The sequence below is a fragment of the Phoca vitulina genome, unplaced genomic scaffold (genome assembly GCF_004348235.1).
Source record: "Phoca vitulina isolate PV1807 unplaced genomic scaffold, GSC_HSeal_1.0 scaffold96, whole genome shotgun sequence".
Taxonomy (NCBI): Eukaryota; Metazoa; Chordata; class Mammalia; order Carnivora; family Phocidae; genus Phoca; species Phoca vitulina.
Genome location: NW_022589799.1, coordinates 1,735,806 through 1,755,590, shown reverse-complemented (window position 1 = coordinate 1,755,590; position 19,785 = coordinate 1,735,806). Strand labels below are relative to the sequence as shown.

Sequence of the window (19,785 nt, the reverse complement as noted above, 5' to 3'; positions counted from 1 at the left end):
AGCCGCTTAACAACTGAGCCACCCAGGCGCCCCTGTTCAAGTCTTAAGTATAGATATTTCCAAGGTTCTATCTTAAGTTCTCTTCTCTATCTATACCATACTCTCTCCCTGAGAAATTATATCCACTCCTCCCTGCCATGAAATGATGCCCAAGTCTGTATCTCTAGACTCGCCTAAACTTTTTTCTTTAGCTTTAAGCAGACCTAAATTCCAACCAACTGTTAAAACATTTGCAATTTAGATATTCTACCAGCAACTCAATTTCAACATCTCAAAACCGGTCATATTTTCCCCTCCAAAGAACAATCCTCTGTGCTCTTCTAGCATTTCCTTTCTTATTAACAGTATCACCTTCCTCTCAGGATACAAGACTTAAAATCTAATTACTCTCTCTCCTGCTCCAGTGATAACTGTTTTTATTACTTCTATTCCCAATAACTACATCATTGTCCTAGTTATCTTATGCCAAGTCTCAAATCCAGCCTTAAAATACTCTGTATCAACTAATACAATTTTTTTTGGGAGAGAGATGGGGAGAGGCAAAAAGAGAAGGAGAATCCCAAGTAGGCTCCACGCCCAGCGCAGAGCCACCTCGGGGCTCCATCTCATGACTCTGAGACCATGACCTGAGCCAAAATCAAGAGTCGGACACTTAAACTGACTGAGCCACCCAGGCACCCCACTGACTGACACATTTTTGATGCCTCCCTACTGCCTAAAAATTAATATCTAAATTCTGTAACATAACACCTAAATACTCCATGATAAGGTCCCAGCCTACCTCCCTATTATCATCTCCCAAGGCTTGCTAAACTATTTCATTTGCCTTGAATAATCCAATCATTCTCACTAGGCATTTGCTCAAGTTATTCACAGTATTTATGACACTAATCCCTTACCTTTCCTTTTCCATGTTTGTATTTCTACAGGACTTTAATACTGCACCTCTATGATAGAACTAATTGTGTGTTTATATTGTGATTTACTTATTTACATGTCTCTTTCCACTAGTGATTATCTCTTATCTCTGTTCTTCTCATAGCACAAAGCACCTGGTTAGCCCACAAAAGGTGCATAAACTGGAGTCTGTTCAATCAGTATCTCTATGTGTATTGTTAGATTAACTGATTAACTATTTCAAAGTACATAAATCTAAAATCCATGCTATATGTGTTTTCATATAGACACTCTTATTTGAAAATCATTCTTATTGCTTTCTTCCAAACCACATTCCTTCCTTCTAATCCTCTGAATAAAAGAGTGACATTATAGGTCAATTTTTTCTTCCTTATATTTCCTGTATCTTCCAAAATTTTCTGCAATAACCATGTATTACTTTTAATAATCAAAAGAGAACATGCCTTTCTTACTCTTAGAAGTCTTTGCTAACCATCCCCACTCAAACCTGGTCATTCTATTCATTTTAGCCATCCCTCCACTATATATTTATCTAGTCCCATATAAAGTATTAATAAGTTTTAAAGAAAGATTATTTATCGGGGTGCCTGGGTGGCTCAGTCAGTTGTGTCCGACTCTTGATTTTGGCTCAGGTTATGATCTCATGGGTCGGGAGATCTAGCCCCACACTGGGCTCCATGCTCAATGGGGAGTTGCTTGAGATTCTCTCCTTCTCCTTCTGCTCCTCCCCCTGCTCATATTCGGTCTCTCTCTCATAAACAAACAAACAAACAAACAAATAAATAAAATCATTTTAAAAAGATATTTCTTCTTGTATGCATTTTCCTCTCATTTTTCACTATGTGTGTATCCAGCCACTCAAAAATTCATATTCAGACTCACTTCCACTCACTCACATATTCATACTCAGATTAAGTTCCTGAGAGGCTAGAAATGTTTTTGCCTTCCCTATTTTTCTCATTACATGTAAAAGAGCACATCTCTAAGGAACGATGACTGCCTTGTTAGACTCCTTTTATCACTAAAACTGAAAGCTGCTTCAGGAATAAGAAACAGTTTTCTTCCATCTTCTATAACCCTAAAGCCAAGGAAGAGAACAGGTTCCATGGACACAGTCATCTCTTCTTCCTACAATTCTACTCTTGTTTCACCTTATAGACTATATTCATGAGTGAAGTTTAAAATACATATAAGCTTGGGGCACCTGTGTGGCTCAGTTGGTTAAGTGTCTGCCTTCAGCTCAGGTCATGATCCCAGGGTCCTGGAATTGAGCCCTGCGCTGGGGGGGCGGAGTGTCCCCTGCTCAGTGGGGAGTCTGCTCCTCCCCCACCCCTGCTTGTATGCACATGCTCTCTCAAAATAAATACAATCTTTAAAAAAATAAATAAAATACCTAATAAGCTTGTTAAATAATTTACATAAGTCTTCTGTACTTCTCACTGTTCCAATGCTAATGAATATAATAGCCAAGAATTGAAACTACTTTCCCATGGTATGAATTTTTCCTTAACCCAGCTGAATTCTTGTACTTTAAGCAATCTACAAACTCAGCTTGGTTCTGACTCTCAGTATAAGGCACTAGTTAGAATTATGGTCATCTACCCCGAAAAGATCAAAATTTTCAACAGATTCTAGACTATCTTAGATTTGTACATCCCAGAGACCTGATCAGTGAGGAACGAAGGCTTGTAGGTGCCATCAGTGGATGTATTCCCAGTTCCTCTCAAGGACTTCATGTGAGAGACTGCCATGCGTAAGATGGTTAGCTTGTCTGGTTTTCGAGCCAAGGCACTACAGGTGGGCACCATGTCTGACAGTTCTGTGATGTAGGCTGTCATCTTGTTCCGTCGCCGCCGTTCAATTTCACTATGATTTTCCCTGCATGGAGAGAGGAGAAGCCCCACCCAGGTGGTCACATCTGGCCATTTGGGAGGCGGGAAGAGTGATATAAATAGGGAGTGAGCTGCTGAAGAAATGTAGCTTTTAGATTTAGGAGTATTTAAGTCTCGGAAGATAGAGTCAAGTTTGCCAACCTTCTCATGCAGAACAAGCATGGAATAGAAACCAACAAGGCAGACAGAGAATAAGCAGATACCAGCAATTCTCCCTATCTCCTGGAAACTTCACTTCCTATGTAAATTACCACTCCCCCAAACAAAACAAAACAAAACAAAAAATGTTTCAAAAAGTGATAGTCTTAAAAGATGCTGATTTTATTCATGTTATTTCCCGAGACAAATAATCTTGGTTTGGCTGACTCCATGTTTCCTAATTCAACTTTTTAAGGCTGAAAATAAAATGACCAGTTTTTTCCAACACAAGTATATTGCCCAACAGCTGATAGAAGAATTGATAGTATAGATTCCTTTGGTCTATAAAATGTTGCCTGTTCTAAGCTTCTCTCTTACTCTTAACACTAGAAGGCAGAACTGGAAGATTTTGAAGTTTTCTTTGTCTCACTAATGCACAAAGTCCTACCTTCTCTATCTGGGTGTGGTGCCAGTGTACTGAGCTCAAGAGATTTTAAGGTAACTCTATGGTCAAATAATCTTCGACAAAGCAGGAAAAAATACACAATGGAAAAAAGACAGTCTCTTCAATAAATGGTACTGGGAAAATTGGACAGCCACATTCAGAAGAATGAAACTCGACCATTCTCTAACACCATACATAAAGATAAACTCAAAATGGATGAAAGACCTCAATGTGAGACAGGAATCCATCAAAATCCTAGAGGAGAACATAGGCAGTAACCTCTTCCACATCGGCCACAGCAACTTCTTTCAAGATACATCTCCAAAGGCTAGTGAAACAAAAGCAAAAATGAACTTTTGGGACTTCATCAAGATAAAAAGCTTCTGCACAGCAAAGGAAACAGTCAACAAAACAAAGAGGCAACCCACGGAATGGGAGAAGATATTTGCAAATGACACTACAGATAAAGGGCTTGTATCCAAGATCTATTAAGAACTTCTCAAACTCAACACCCAAAAAACAAATAATCAAGTCAAAAAATGGGCAGAAGACATGAACAGACACTTCTCCAAAGAAGACATAGAAATGGCTAACAGACACATGAAAAAATGTTCATCATCATTAGCCATCAGGGAAATTCAAATCAAAACCACATTGAGATACCACCTTACACCAGTTAGAATGGCAAAAACTGATAAGGCAAGAAACAACAAATGTTGGAGAGGTTGTCGAGAAAGGAGAACCCTCTTACACTGTTGGTGGGAATACAAGTTGGTACAGCCACTTTGGAAAACAGTGTGGAGGTGCCTCAGAAAATTAAAAATAGAGCTACCCTATGACCCAGCAATTGCACTCCTGGGTATTTACCCCAAAGACACAGATGTAGTGAAAAGAAGGGCCATATGCACCCCAATGTTCATAGCAGCAATGTCCGCAATAGCCAAACTGTGGAAAGAGCCGAGATGCCCTTCAACAGATGAATGGATAAAGAAGATGTGATCCATATATACAATGGAATATTAATCAGCCATCAGAAAGGATGAATACCCAACTTTTACATCAACATGGATGGGACTGGAGAAGATTATGCTAAGTGAAATAAGTCAAGCAGAGAAAGTCAATTATCATATGGTTTCACTTATTTGTGGAACATAAGGAATAGCATGGAGAACATTAGGAGAAGGAAGGGAAAAATGATTGGGGGCAGGAATCGGAGGGAGAGATGAACCATGAGAGACTATGGACTCTGAGAAATAAACAGGGTTTTAGAGGAGAGGGGGGCTGGGGGGATGGGTTAGCCCGGTAATGGGTATTAAGGAGGGCATGTACTACATGGAGCACTGGGTGTTACACGAAAACAATGAATTGTGGATCACTATGTCAAGAACTAATGATGTATTGTATGGTGACTAACATAACATAATAAAATTAAATTAAAAAAAAAAGACATCTACTAGAGGTCCCTTCTGGGTCCCCAGCTGGAGCAAAATGAATTAGAGAGTAAAAGTGGAATGGGGAGGAAAAGGCCTGAAAACAGACAATTTGGATCTCAACAGGGTAAGTGGATCACATCTCCAATGCTGATTTCCTCAAAATCAAGACAAAATCTTATCATTGTTAAAAAATAATAATCCAGTAGTTTTCAAGTTGGATTTCTGAAAAGCCCCATAGTTCCTCAGTGTCTTCCACAGGGATGCCTCAAAGAAAGAACCAAACAACATGCTGCATTTCTGCTTCTCCTTGAGCAGCTTTTGCTTTATCTTTTTTATTTACTTCCATTACCACTTAAGGATCCTATCTGAATAGAAGTTCTTTGTCAAAACAAAAAGAAAAATAAAACAACTGGTCTAACATAAATCTCTTTATGAGAAGAACAAACTAAGGTTAAGAAGTTAACTAAATGACTTTCCCAAAGGCAGCATTCATTCCCAATTAATGCAATGGTTTTCCCACCATACCATGCCAAATCAGCTTTCTGAAGAGTTAAGAGTTAGCAGGAAATGACAACAAAATGAGCTTGTGGCCCCGCTGAAAAAGGTAATGAGATAAGGGGGTAAAGTAGTAAAAACAGGTATTGGTATCAATGATCTATCTCCTACTGAGTGGTCCCAAATCACAGAAGCAAGAAAAAAGAAAAATTTGGGCACACCATTAGTATCCTAGTATTTCTACCTTATCGACAACAGTCTCCAAAGAGAACTCTAGAGTCTACTTTCCAAATGGCAAAAAGATCTCACCACGTAAGTCCGTATTTGTTAATTTGCCTGAGAAACATAACATTCTACTTTCAAACTTAAAGCACCCATCTTCCTAGTATCTGACAGATTTCTGACACCGAAGTCCAGAAGGCTACTCTTTTAAAAAGCCACATCAAGGCTGCTAAAACTTTTCTGGAAAACCACAAAAGATTCAATCACCAAAGCAAGACCAGTACTGCTATGACACAGTAATCTAGCCTGTGAGTCTACACAGGATAAGGGTGTGCTTTCTAGAGAGGTGCAGAATAAATGCTAAGGCCTAAATATTGGGAACCAATTGCAAACACAAATATATTTATTAGTCTTCTGATTAAAAAGTATGCCCCTGCTAAAGCACCAACTGGCACCACTGCCCTGCTTCTAAAGCCTTTTATTCTGTGAAACAGTGCTGAGATAAAGAGGAAAAGAGAAAACTATAAAACCAATAGCAATTTCTTAAATTCCTTAGTAAAGTTCCCTCAACTCACCCACTTTCTGATGGGGGAGGCCAAAGTTCCTGTTACACACAAACTTCTAAAAAATCGTGTCCTCTCTTGCCACAGATAAGGAAAAACACAAAGAGAAAGGGGAAGAAAAGAGCAGAGTAAGAAAGAGGAAAAAGCAGCATCATCTGCTTCATCATGCTGAAAGACACTGTTCTCCTACCTGGCAAGTCTCTCTTTATCCGCAGAGCTCTGCTCATCATCCGACCTAAAAATAGAATTAATGAACTAAGCTAAAATTAAAATAAAAAGAAAGAAAAAAAGAAAGATGGATGGATGGATGGACTGATGGAAGGAAGTAGAGGGGAAAAGAAAGGAAAAAGGAAATAGAACAAAATAGATGCAGAGAAGGGAAAATTAAAATATGGACAGGAACCTTGCCCGTAACTCTACAAAGCCATTTGTTAGGATAAAAAAAAGTAACTTACAGGACAAAGGTTGACATAAAAGCAAGGCCAATACTCATTATAAATTAACATAGTCTGAACACAGAAAGCATTTTGCCAATCAATCTCTGTACAGACCAACAATATATAGTTTGAACAAGAACCAAACGAGGGAATACCATTCTCACACACTGCAACCAATCTGGAAATAAAATGATATCCACATATGCTATTCTTTTCTTTTTTAAGATTTATTTATTTATTTGGGGGGGGAAGGTGCAGAGGGAGAGGGAGAGACAGAATACTCAAGCAGACTCCCTACTACGCGCAGTCTGACATGGGGCTCGATCCCAGGACCCCGAGATCACAACCTAAGCCAAAATCAAGAGTTGGCCACTTAACCAACTGAGCCACCCAGGTGCCCCCACATATGCTATTCTATAATAAAAAAAACAGAGTAAATCATGATAAGAATGTCAAACAAATGATCACAAATACAATCTCTCTGTAACACGCAGACACACACATATGCTCTCACAGACAAAATAACCAAACAGATTTCACTGGAGAAATTACATAAATAAAACTTAAGAATTAGGTTTCTGGTACATCCCCTATCATTGATTTGATACTAAAGTAGTAAATTTCTATTTATTCACTCTCCCATTTCTTTGCAGTAAAGCCCCAAAACTGCTGCATCCCCACTGTCAACTCCCCCTCCCCTGGAGGGGGCTACAAAGGATTACCACCAAGTTTTTCTGGAAAACTGAAAACTGTAAGGGTTGGTGGCAACTGAAGAAACATCAAGGTGTTGGTAGGCCAGTATATCAGTAATCAATTCCATTAAAAACAATATATATAGATATAGATATAGATTAAGAAGCCTCAAATAAAATGTCTAAGTAAGCATGATATATTAACAGGCTGAAACACTATTTCATTATTAAAAGTGACATGTACAGAGGCCAAAGTGACATGTAGAGAGGCACCCGGGTGGCGCAGTCGGTTAAGTGTCCGAATCTTGGTTTTGGCTCAGGTCATGATCTCAGGATGGTGAGATGGAGCCCCATGACAGGCTCTGTGCTTGGTGTGGAGCCTGCTTGGGATTCCCTCTCTCTCTCCCCCTGCCCCTCCCTCCCATGCTCACTGGCTTACTTGTTCTCTCTCTTTCTCACTCTAAAATAAATAAATCTCAAAAAAAAAAAAAATGACATGTACAATGAATAGCAATACCTGGGAAACAGGAAAAAAAGAGACCCAAAATAACACAGTAATAAGAACATAAATATGAAATTTACCTACACTGATGAGAAACACAAGAGAATTGCCTTATATTCAGTAGTTTAGAGTTTCATGTTCATTGGTTATTATGGTTCCTTAACAAACTACAAATCCTTTTTTCAAAGAATTGAGAAAATACATACATTTTCAGCTTTATAGACCTTCTACTGAATTCCCAAGGAGAATATGTGAGTTGAATTGGCACAACCTAAGTTGTTTGAAAGAAAGTTAAATATCTAAAATTCCTATTATTACTACTCCTACTACTACAAATCCATAATCCCTTAACCACTCTAGTATTTCTGAATGAAATATGTGCATGTATAAATATTTATATTAAGTAGGACAAATGAAGACTAAAATAATTCAGGTCATGTCTTCATAGCTTTTTGGAATTTCAATCAAGAGACTGTTAACCTGTATGACCAGTACTATTTGATGGCTTGACTATCTTTCTATCTATCTTTCTTTTCTTTCCTCTCTTTCTTTCTTTTTCTTTCAGCAATCTCTACATCCAACGTGGGGCTTGAATTCAGGACCCTAAGAACAGGAGCTGCATGCTTTACTGACTGGGCCAGCCAGGTGCCCATGATGGCTTGACTTTCCAATGCAGCTTGAGAAACTATTCCCCAAATATCCATAATTAACTTCTCATTTTAGAGATGGTTTATACCCTAAAGTATTTTTAAGTATCTATTTCAATAAATAAATTACTGGAAAATCTCTTAAATTCACTTCTTTCCTATTGCCATTGCTTCCACTCTAGCCCAGGCACTCATGATTTTATAGCTATCTTATTATTCACCCTCGCATCTACCTCCCTGACTATAGAGCTTCTCTTTAATCAATCCTATACACTGCTACTAGAGAAAATCCCACATGCATTTTATTTATTAAAATCTCTTATTCAAAGCCCATGATGGCATCTTACTGCTTCAGATAGTTATAAGCTACTCTGACTGGTATTTCTTAGCCCTCTACATCAGTGGTTCTCAACGTATGGTCCCCAGACTAGCAACATCGGCAATAAATACAAGAACTCAGTTAAGCTCTGGATTTTTGATTATTCATTTTTCTGAGGTGGCTGCAAACTCAATTTTTAAAAAACAAACTAATTTGGGCGCCTGGGTGGCTCAGTCGGTTAAGCGTCTGCCTTCAGCTCAGGTCATGATCCCGGGGTCCTGGGATCGAGTTCTGAGTCAGGCTCCCCGCTCAGCGGGGGGCCTGCTTCTCCCTCTGCCTCTGCCTGCCGCTCCCCCTGCTTGTGCTCTCTCTCTTTTTCTGTAAAATAAATAAATAAAATCTTAAAAAAAAAACTAATTTACTGTTTAAAATATATAGAATGAACTTTCTAAAAAAAATACCTTGCTTTTTATTCATAAATCCTTCTCAATTTTGTACATCTGAGTTGATGTTCTAAAAAAAAATACTTTGCTTTTTATTCATAAATCCTTCTCAATTTTGTACATCTGAGTTGATGAAAAGCGAAGTATTTTTCATAATCTTAACAAAATTTAAATAAATTTATAACAATCAAAATTCATCTCCACAAAAATTGTTTCTGTTGCCATTTTTAAAGGAAAACTATTACCTGTATAGATTTTGTGGACCCATTTAATAATAAATACAACCATGAAATCCATAACTTGTGTTCCTGTGGACACCCAGCAAGCACACTGTATAGCTGCGTATCATATACATAAAAACACTGTGTAAACTGTACCATCAGTCTGAAGCCATGTTAACTGAACATAAACAATAACTGTCATACTAAATTTTGTCAGCTTTCAGAGTAGGAAGAAGACTGACAGAGAAATTAACTCCTAATGAGATCAAATTAAACTCAATACACTTGAATTGCCTGGTCCCACAACATGGCCCAAGATGCTCTACTACATTACCTGGCAAACCGCTCCTTATCATTAGACATCTGATCATCATCACACCTAAAAAGAAAAATAAGATTAGCCCAAAGCATTATACTTGTTGTATCTACTTCATCTGAAATAAAAACTAGAAAGGAGTAAAAATATTCAACAGAAAAAAAAAAAAAAGCCAATGGAAAAGCATCACAAAGCAATAGAGATAGTAATGCCATCCCAAAGAACTTAGGAAACCCATGACTATTATTTGTCAGGTTTCCGATGTTCTCCTTTACCCTTACTTATGAGACACTCCAAAAAAAGAGGATGATCTCATGAGGGCACAACTGACTGCCCTGTCAGCACCACTCTGAGATTAGGGGTAGTTTTAATTATGGCAAAAAAACAAGGAACATAAAATTTACCACCTTAACCAATTTTTAGAGTACAATTCGGTAAACTATATTTACATTGTTGTGCAACAGATCTATAGAACTTTCTAATCTTGCAAAACTGAAACTCTATATACACTAAACATCATCTTCCCATCTGCTCCCCACCCAATCCCCAGCTCCTGGTAACCATCACTGTACTTTCTATCTCTAATTTTGACTACTTTAGATACCTCATATAAGTGAGATCATACAGTCTCTTTTTGTGACTGGCTTATTTTACTTAGTATAATGTCCTCAACATTCATCCATGTTGTAGCATATGCCAGGATTTCCTTCCTTTCTAAGGCTGAACAATATTCCATTGGACATATATGCCAGATTTTCTTTATGCATTCATCTGCCAATGGAAATTTGGGTTGATTCCACCTCTTGGCTATTGTGAAAATGGGGCAGTGCACATGAGTGTGCAAATATCTAAGACCCTGTTTTCAATTATTTTGGATATTTATAACCAGAAGTGGGGCTGCTGAATCATACGATGATTCTGTTTTTAGTTTTTTGAGGAATCTCCATACTGTTTTCCAGTGGTTAAATTTACCATTTACATTCCGACCAACAGTGCACAAGGGTTCCTTCTTTTTCACATCCTTACCCAACATTTATTTTCTGTTTCTTTGATGGTGGCCCTCATCATGGATGTGAGGTGGTATCTCACTGTAGTTTCAATTTTCATTTCTCTAACGATTAGTGATGTTGAACATCTTTTCATAGGCTTGTTGGCCTTTTGCATACCTTCTTTGGAAAAATGTCTATTCCAAGTCATTTGCCAATTTTTAATCAGGTTTTTTTTTTTTTTATTATTGAGTTATGGTAGTTCTTCATATATTATAGATATTAACCTCTTATCAGATACATGATTTGCAAATATTTTCTCCCATTACATGGGTTATCTTTTCACTGTTTTCTTTGATGCACAGAAATTTTTAAATTATGACATGAACAATGTTCTTTCTCTCTCTGATCAAGGAAACACAATCCATTCATCCCAACAACTTCTACTTAATAAGCCAATAAATCATATCTGCTAAAGAAAGAAACTACAGGATTTGCTGACGGAGGAAAACCTAACTTTAAAAACACTACTCTAGGGGCGCCTGGGTGGCTCAGTTTGTTGGGCGGCTGCCTTCGGCTCAGGTCATGATCCTGGACTCCCGGGATCGAGTCCCGCATCAGGCTCCCTGCTCGGTGGGGAGTCTGCTTCTCCCTCTGACCCTACCCCCTCTTGTGCTCTCTCTTTCACTCTCTCTCTCAAATAAAAAATAAAATTAAATTAAAAAAAAATAAAATAAAATAAAAATAAAAATAAAAATAAATAAAATAAAAACACTACTCTACTCTCTGGATGATCTAAATTTTCCTCTTCTCACTGCCACAGGATATAGCAAAGATCTATCAACTTTGGACAAGAAGTGCTTTTGGGAGATAGGTTAAGTGTCACAAAATTTGCAGTTAAACCAGTTATTAAATTAGAGCCAAAATTTATACTGCTCCTTCACAGGCTGTAAATCCTCAACTAATCCAACCCCAAGAATTTTCAGTTTTTGAAAATAACAGGAGAGCAGAAGAAGAATGGGAAAACATGGAGATGTAACTGAATTCCAGCTCAAGTACAAATGGTCTGTTCCTAGGACACAAAATATGCTTTAAATCAGATGCTACTAACTTCTAGTGAAAACATGTAACCTAAACTGAAAAGAGAGACCTGTAATTTATATATTAACTTTGAATCTCAAGAATGAGTCTTCTAGATCCTTACTACTGAAAGTATGGTCAGTGGCTGGAAGCAGATTCCAGAAATGAATCAGAACACAGAACCTTGGGCCCTACCCCAGGCCTACTGAATTACATTTTTTTGGTAAGTAATCTCTAGGCCCAATGTGGGGCTCGAACTCACAACCCCAAAATCAAGAGATGTATGCTCTACCAACTGAGCCAACCCAGACCAAATTACAACTTTCAAAAGTAGCATCAACCAAGGAGATTTAGTGCTGACTTAGGGATACAATGCAAGTAAGGCTTTCACACACTGACCAGAGTGGAAAATACCAATTGTTTAAAAAAAAAAAAAAAGATAAAGAAATTTGGTGATGCCTCTCTCGGGCATAATGACCCACTAGGTAAAATGAATTGTGACCGTCTTTTTTTTATGGTTGGGGAAAGAACAAATGAACATTTCTGGATCTGCATATAGTTTGTGACTACTAGGTTTTGTGGAAATGAAGACAATGACTCAGGGCCAGAGCTAACTGAGAAATATAAATAAGACTAGTGGTGGGGCGCCTGGGTGGCTCAGTCGGTTAAGCATCTGCCTTCGGCTCAGGTCATGATCCCAGGGTCCTGGGATCGAGCCCCTCGTCGGGCTCCCTGCTCGATGGGGAGCCTGCTTTTCCCTCTCCCACTCCCCCCTACTTGTGTTCCCTCTCTCACTGTCAAATAAATAAATAAAATCTTAAAAAAAAAAAAAAAAAAAGACTAGTGGTTACTTCTATGCCATTCATATGCACAATACAGTTCCACCAATAGCATCTATCATTACAATAACGGATTCCCAATTGGAAGAATTCCCAGAACTGTTTGAAAAAGTCTATCCTTGGGTGCCTGGGTGGCTCAGCTGGTTAAGCGACTGCCTTCGGCTCAGGTCATGATCCCGGAATCCTGGGATCGAGTCCCACATCGGGCTCGTGGCTCAGCAGGGAGCCTGCTTCTCCCTCTGACCCTCTCCCCTCTCATGCTGTTTCTCTTTTTCTCTCTCACTCAAATAAATAAATAAATAAATAAATAAATAATTTTTTAAAAAAAGAAAAAGTCTATCCTTGGGATGCCTGGGTGGCTCAGTTAGTTGGGTGCCTGCCTTCAGCTCAGGTCTTTATCCCAGGGTCCTGGGATGGAGGCTGGCAACAGGCTCGGCGGGGAGCCTGCTTCTCCCTCTGCCTGCTGCTCCCCCTGCTTGTTCTGTCTCTCTCTCTGACAAATAAATAAATAAAATCTTAAAAAAAAAAAAAAGGGTCTATCCTTCCCCCAAAATTGAAATATCTTCCCCTCTTCACATTTATTAATACTCATTAAGTCTCAAGAGCTCTCTTGGAGAATTATTTTCTCCAATGTTCTGCAATTATTTCTTTTTTTTTTTTTTTTAAAGATTTTATTTATTTATTTGAGAGAGAGAATGAGACAGAGAGAGAGCATGAGATGGGGGAGGGTCAGAGGGAGAAGCAGACTCCCTGCCGAGCAGGGAGCCCGATGCGGGACTCGATCCCGGGACTCCAGGATCATGACCTGAGCCGAAGGCAGTCGCTTAACCAACTGAGCCACCCAGGCGCCCTGCAATTATTTCTTTATGGTAGCCAAGTTACAGTTGTTTTCAAGAATATCTGGTAGGGCTCAGCAACTAGTTAGTAGTGAGAAATATAAGCCTAAATAAAAATTACTAAAATGAAAAAAAAATAGATGTCTCCGATGGAACTTAAGCATTATAAAAATAAACAATGGCAAGGAATTTACAATATGGACATCCTCCACACAAAAACAAAAACTTAGGACATTATGAATGTATGTACACACATATACATTTAAACACACTTACATATGTACTGAATATTTCTAGAAGGATACTCAATAAACTGGAAACTGTAGTTGTCTAAGGGAAAGGGTCTGAAGTGGAAGGAAGACATACCTGCACTACACATAACTACTTTGTACTGTTTAAAAACTTAAAAAATATATTACTTTTTAAGATCTAGTTAATAAGACAAATGAAGGGCGCCTGGGTGGCTCAGTTGGTTAAGCAACTGCCTTCGGCTCAGGTCATGATCCTGGAGTCCCGGGATCGAGTCCCGCATCGGGCTCCCTGCTCGGCAGGGAGTCTGCTTCTCCCTCTGACCCTCCTCCCTCTCATGCTCTCTGTCTCTCATTCTCTCTCTCTCAAATAAATAAATAAAATCTTTAAAAAAAAAAAAAAAAAAAATAAGACAAATGAAATCTGGACACTCACATAATAAAATAATGGCTTTTTTTTTTAATAGGGCTCCTTTATTTATTAAATATTTGTTACTCAACAAAGTAGACCCACCTAGGTAATATTTTCAACTTTGGAAAGGAAAAACAGCAAGTTGCAGTCAAGGTTATCTTCCTTTCTTTGACTCTTACTGCTTTGGTCTTTAGCAAGAATAAGTATTTCCCTTCTCTGAAAGAACTCCCCCATTAATATAGCAAAAAGTCCATTTTCAGTGCTCCAGAAGATTCAATATTCAAGGATACAAATTCTAATTCCTGCTCTGTAGAAGTCAACAGGTATCAGAAAATATGAAAGGTATATTAATGACCCCCCAAAGAATTACACCTTAGCCTCCTAACACACTGATTCAGGACTTGGGACATAAAATTTACTTTGGCCAATGGAACACCAGCAAATGTCAATACAAAGCAAAGGCTTGATAAGCACTTAGACCGGGTCTTGCCTTTCAGATTGTAGCCATCAGCATGTAAAGAAATTCAGTTTGACCTCCTTAAGGATAAAAGACCACAAAGAAAACAGAATAACCGTCCAGCCAATCCACAGCATTTGAGAAATAAAAATTGTTATTGTTTTTAAATCACACAGCAACTAACTGTAACAAAGGGTCTTGGAAATTCTCTGCCCTCTCTTCACTGAGCTCCTTCCTCTGGAATCATTAACAAAATTCTTGAAAACTTTATGAGGTATAATACAACAGGAAATTTTAGTTTTAGGATATAGCACTCACCTTAGGCCTAAGGACAAAAATACTACAAGTCAGAAATAAAGATCATGAACTAATTTTTAATTTCAGAAATCTAGAGAAAAAATTTAAAAATCTTACCTCAAAAATTTACTGTTCCCTTCTCCATCATCATCAAAATCCAACCTGGGTAAAGCCAACAATAAATATTATAAGCCCACTGACAATACAGAACACTAAGAAATTAAAAATTCACTACCCACAAGCTATCTGAACACCCACCCAAATGGAAGAAGGAAACAAAGAAGTGGACAGAAGTCAAACGAAGGTATGTGACTTCCCCTCTTGTACCAAACTGGACAATCAAAAGAGTGCCCACTGCTACCTTACATTTTCCTAAGTTGGCAGTCCACCTTTGCCAAAGTTTTATATCAGAGTACAACCTCTACCAAAGGTACAGGAATCCACTCAAAAATGAAAAAAAAAAATTAATATGAATAAGTCAGGTCCATTTTTCAAGTCTACAGTTTAAGGTATGTTACTAGATTTCTGAAACTTATTCCAAAACAGTGATGTTATACATAAGGGAGCAATTTAAGATCTCAGAAGGTTATTAATTAATGCTTCTTTACATCACACATCTAATAAATATGTAATATATGATACATTCAAGACAATGCTAGATAAGAGGGAACACAAGAGACTTGCCCTCAAGGGACCCTCTACCTAGACAAATACAAATATAAAACAAATAAGAATAGGAAAGTGCCATGTGAGGAGCACAAGCAATATGCTATAAGACATTTAGTGAAAGCAGCAGTGACTTTTATTTCAGGGGATTAGGGAAGATTATAGGTAACAAGGTAGGCCAATCTCCTATTAAACTAAAATGTTACCACCTTAACCCAGTGATCACTCTTGGCATCTCTACTAGCCTCATAACCTCACATTCTGGGTCTCTAGATGGATTACATATGAAGTACACAGTGTCAATCCTGAAAGTGTTCATTCCTCTTCCTCCCTGTAGCCCCCTAATTACTTGTCAAAATCTACCCAATAACTCCATTTCCATGAATCTACCCTAAAGAAAATAACTCAAGGGCGCCTAGGTGGCTCAGCGTTAAGCGTCTGCCTTCGGCTCAGGTCATGATCCCAGGGTCCTGGGATCGAGTCCCACATCCGGCTCCCTACCCGGCAGGAAGCCTGCTTCTCCCTCTCCCACTCCCCCTGCTTGTGTTCCTGCTCTTGCTCTCTCTCTGTCAAATAAATAAATAAAATCCTTAAAAAAAAAAAAAAAAAATCACTCAAAAGAGAGAAAAAATTTATGTACAAAGATGTTCACCAAGCATTACATATAATAGCAAAATCTTCAAAACAACTTAAATATTCCAAAATAGGAACTGAATACATCCCTTTATGGAATTTAAAAATCATGTTTCTATAAAATATTTAACAATATGAAAAAAAGGTTATATATGGTTAGGTGAAAAGACCAGGCTATATAAAACTATATAATTATAGATTACAACTACTAAAAAGATCTACATATAAAGAATGAAGAAATTATACTAAAAAAACTGATAGGAGATAGTAGGATTATTGCTATTCTTCTTTCTTTCTATTTTCCAATCTTTATTTAAAATAATGTGTACTAATGAGACGGAAGAAAGAGCAATTAAGGAGTCAATCCCACTTATAACAAAACCATAAAATACCCAGGAATAAACCTAACCAAAGAGGCAAAGAATCTGTACTCAGAAAACTATAGAACACTCATGAAAGAAACTGAGAAAGACATAAAGAAATGGAAAAATGTTCCATACTCATGTCTATGCTACCTAGAGCAATCTATACATTCAATGCAATACCTATCAAAATACCATCAACTTTTTTCACAGAGCTGGAACAAATAATCCTAAAATTTGTATGGAACCAGAAAAGACCCCAAATAGCCAAAGGAATGTTGAAAAAGAAAACCAAAATTGGTGGCATCACAGTTCTGGACTTAAAGCTGTAATTATCAAGACAGTATGGTACTGCACAAAAACAGACACATAGATCAATAGAACAGAGAACCCAGAAATGGACCCTCAACTCTATGGTCAACTGATCTCCGACAAAGCAGGAAAGAATATCCAATGGAAAAAAGAGAGTCTCAGGGGCGCCTGGGTGGCTCAGTCAGTTAAATGGCTGCCTTTGGCTCAGGTCATGATCCCAGGGTCCTGGGATTGAGCCCCAGGTCAGGCTCCCTGCTCAGTGGAGAGCCTGCTTCTCCCTCTCCCTCTGCCTGCTGCTCTGCCTACTTGTGCTCTCTCTCTCTCTCTCTCTCTGTCAAATAAATTAATTAAAAATCTTAAAAAAAAGAAAAGAAAAGAAAAGAAAAAAGTCTCTTCAACAAATGGTGCTGGGAAAATTGGACAGCCACATGCAGAAGAATGAAACTGGACCATTCCTTTACCATACATAAGAATGAACTCAAAATGGATGAAAGACCTAAATGTGAGACAGGAATCCATCAAAATCCTAGAGGAGAACACAGGCAGCAACTTCTGTTTCCTTGGCTGCAGCAACTTCTTGCTAGACACATCTTCAAAGGCAAGGGAAACAAAGGCAAAAATGAATTATTGGGACTTCATCAAAATAAAAAGCTTTTGCACAGCAAAGGAAACAGTCAACAAAACCAAAAGACAAACGACAGAATGGGAGAAGATATCTGCAAATGACATATCAGATGAAGGGCTAGTATCCAAAATCTATAAAGAACTTATCAAACTCAACACCCAAAGAACAAATAATCCAATCAAGAAATGGGCAAAAGACGTGAAAAGACATTTCTTCAAAGAAGACATACAAATGGCCAACAGACACATGAAAAAATGCTCAACATCACTCAGCATCAGAGAAATACAAATCAAAACCATAATGAGATACCACCTCACACCGGTCAGAATGGCTAAAATTAACAAGTCAGGAAATGACAGATGTTGGCGAGGATGTGGAGAAAGGGGAATCCTCTGAAATTGTTGGTGGGAATGCAAGCTGGTGCAGCCACTCTGGAAAACAGTATGGAGGTTCCTCGAGAAGGTGAAAATAGAGATACCCTACGACCCAGCAATTGCACTACTGGGTGCAAAGATACAAATGTAGTAATCTGAAGGGGCACCTGCACCACAATGTTTATAGCAGCAATGTCCACAATACCCGAAATTATGGAAAGAGCCCAGATGTCCACTGACAGATGAATGGATGAAGATGTAGTATATATACAATGGAACACTACTCAGCCACTAAAAAAAAAGAAAGAAAGAAATCTTGGCCATTTGTAACGATGTGGATGGAACTAGATGGTATTATGCTAAGCGAAATAAGTCAATCAGAGAAAGACAATTATCATATGATCTCACTATGATATGTGGAATTTAAGAAACAAAACAGGGGTGCCTGGGTGGCTCAGTCGGTTAAGCGTCTGCCTTCAGCTCAGGTCATGATCCCAGCGTCCTGGGATCAAGCCCCAAGTCGGGCTCCCTGCTCGGCAGGAAGCCTGCTTCTCCCTCTGCCTCTGCCTGCAGCTCCCCCTGCTTGTGCTCTCTATCTCTCTGTCAAAACAAAACAAAACAAAACAAAACCTTAAGAAACAAAACAGAGGATCATAGGAGAAGGGAGGAAAAAATAAAACAAGATGAAATCAGAGAGGGAGACAAGCCATAAAAGACTCTTAATCGTAGGAAACAAACTGAGGGTTGCTCGAGGGAAGGGGGTGGGGGGATGGGTAACTGGGATGGGACATTAAGGAGGGCATATGATATAATGAACACTGGGTATTATATGAGACTGATGAATCACTGTCCTCTACCTCTGAAACCAATAATACATTATATGTTAATTAACTGAATTTAAAAAAATTAATTGAATCAAATTAAAATTAAATAAAAGAATGTGTATTACTTTTTTTTTTTTAAGATTTTATTTATTTATTTGACAGCGAGAGAGGGAACACAAGCATGGGGAGTGGGAGAGGGAGAAGCAGGCTTCCCACGGTGCACGGAGCCCGATGCGGGGCTTGATCCCAGGACCCTGGGGGATCATGACCTGAGCCGAAGGCAGACGCTTAACAACTTGAGCCACCCAGGCACCCCTGTGTATTACTTCTTTTAATATATTTTCCTGATTACCAATAATACCCATTCATTTCAGAAAATCTGAAAATAAAGACAAGTCTCCCATTATCTCATCATCTAGAAATTGATGAGTATCCTTTCAGTTTTGCTATGCACATTACACATATTTCTTTCTGACAGAGCAGTATGTTACATAAACTGTAACCTCCCAACATACTGTGAACATTTTTCTGTACTGATACATACCTGTCACCTCCAATAGCTGTACAGTATTCCATTTCAAATATACTATAATTTAATCAATCCCCTAATTTTGATATTTATAATGCTTCTAATTGTTTGCTATTACACGTAACCATAACACTGTGTTTAAGAGAGTGAACTCTAAACCTAACCTCCCAAGGTTCTTCGTATCAAAGATCTTCCACTTACTGGCTTTAGAACCTTGAGCAAGCTACTTATTCAATGAGTTAAAATGTATAAAACTCTTGGGAGACACAGCAAGTCTTAATATGTTACTCACGTTACCACCTAAACTCAAGGATCACTCTTGCATTATTATTAGCTGGTGAAATTTAAAGACTAGCTCTATTAGCTACACAATTTTTCTTTTTGAGAGAGAGAGAGAAAGTTAGCGTGCATGTGTGAGTGGGGGGAGGAGAAAGAGAGAAACCAAGAATCTTAAGCAGGCTCCAGGCCCAGTGTAGAGCCCCAACGCAGGGCTCCATCTCATGACCTTGAGATCACGACCCGAGATGAAATCAAACTGGAAATCCAGGTGCCCCTTAGCTACACAATTTTTAAAAAGAAAGCAAAAAGAGAAATTTAACAACAAAAAAATGGGACAAAATAC

General features: G+C 38.4%; 1 protein-coding gene across 6 annotated transcripts in view; it reads right to left on the bottom strand.

The window, feature by feature from the left end:
- The window catches only part of ARNT (aryl hydrocarbon receptor nuclear translocator), a 70,744-nt gene that overhangs the window by 25,235 nt on the left and 25,724 nt on the right, over window positions 1-19,785 (bottom strand). For 2 of the 6 annotated variants that reach the window (XM_032397141.1, XM_032397142.1), the window contains exons 3-6: window positions 14,956-15,000; window positions 9,702-9,746; window positions 6,297-6,341; window positions 2,583-2,796 (exon numbers count right to left, since the gene is read on the bottom strand). In XM_032397141.1, coding sequence (XP_032253032.1) covers window positions 2,583-2,796; window positions 6,297-6,341; window positions 9,702-9,746; window positions 14,956-15,000 — 349 coding nt within the window. The other 4 variants (XM_032397143.1, XM_032397146.1, XM_032397144.1 and 1 more) reach the window with 3 other exon arrangements.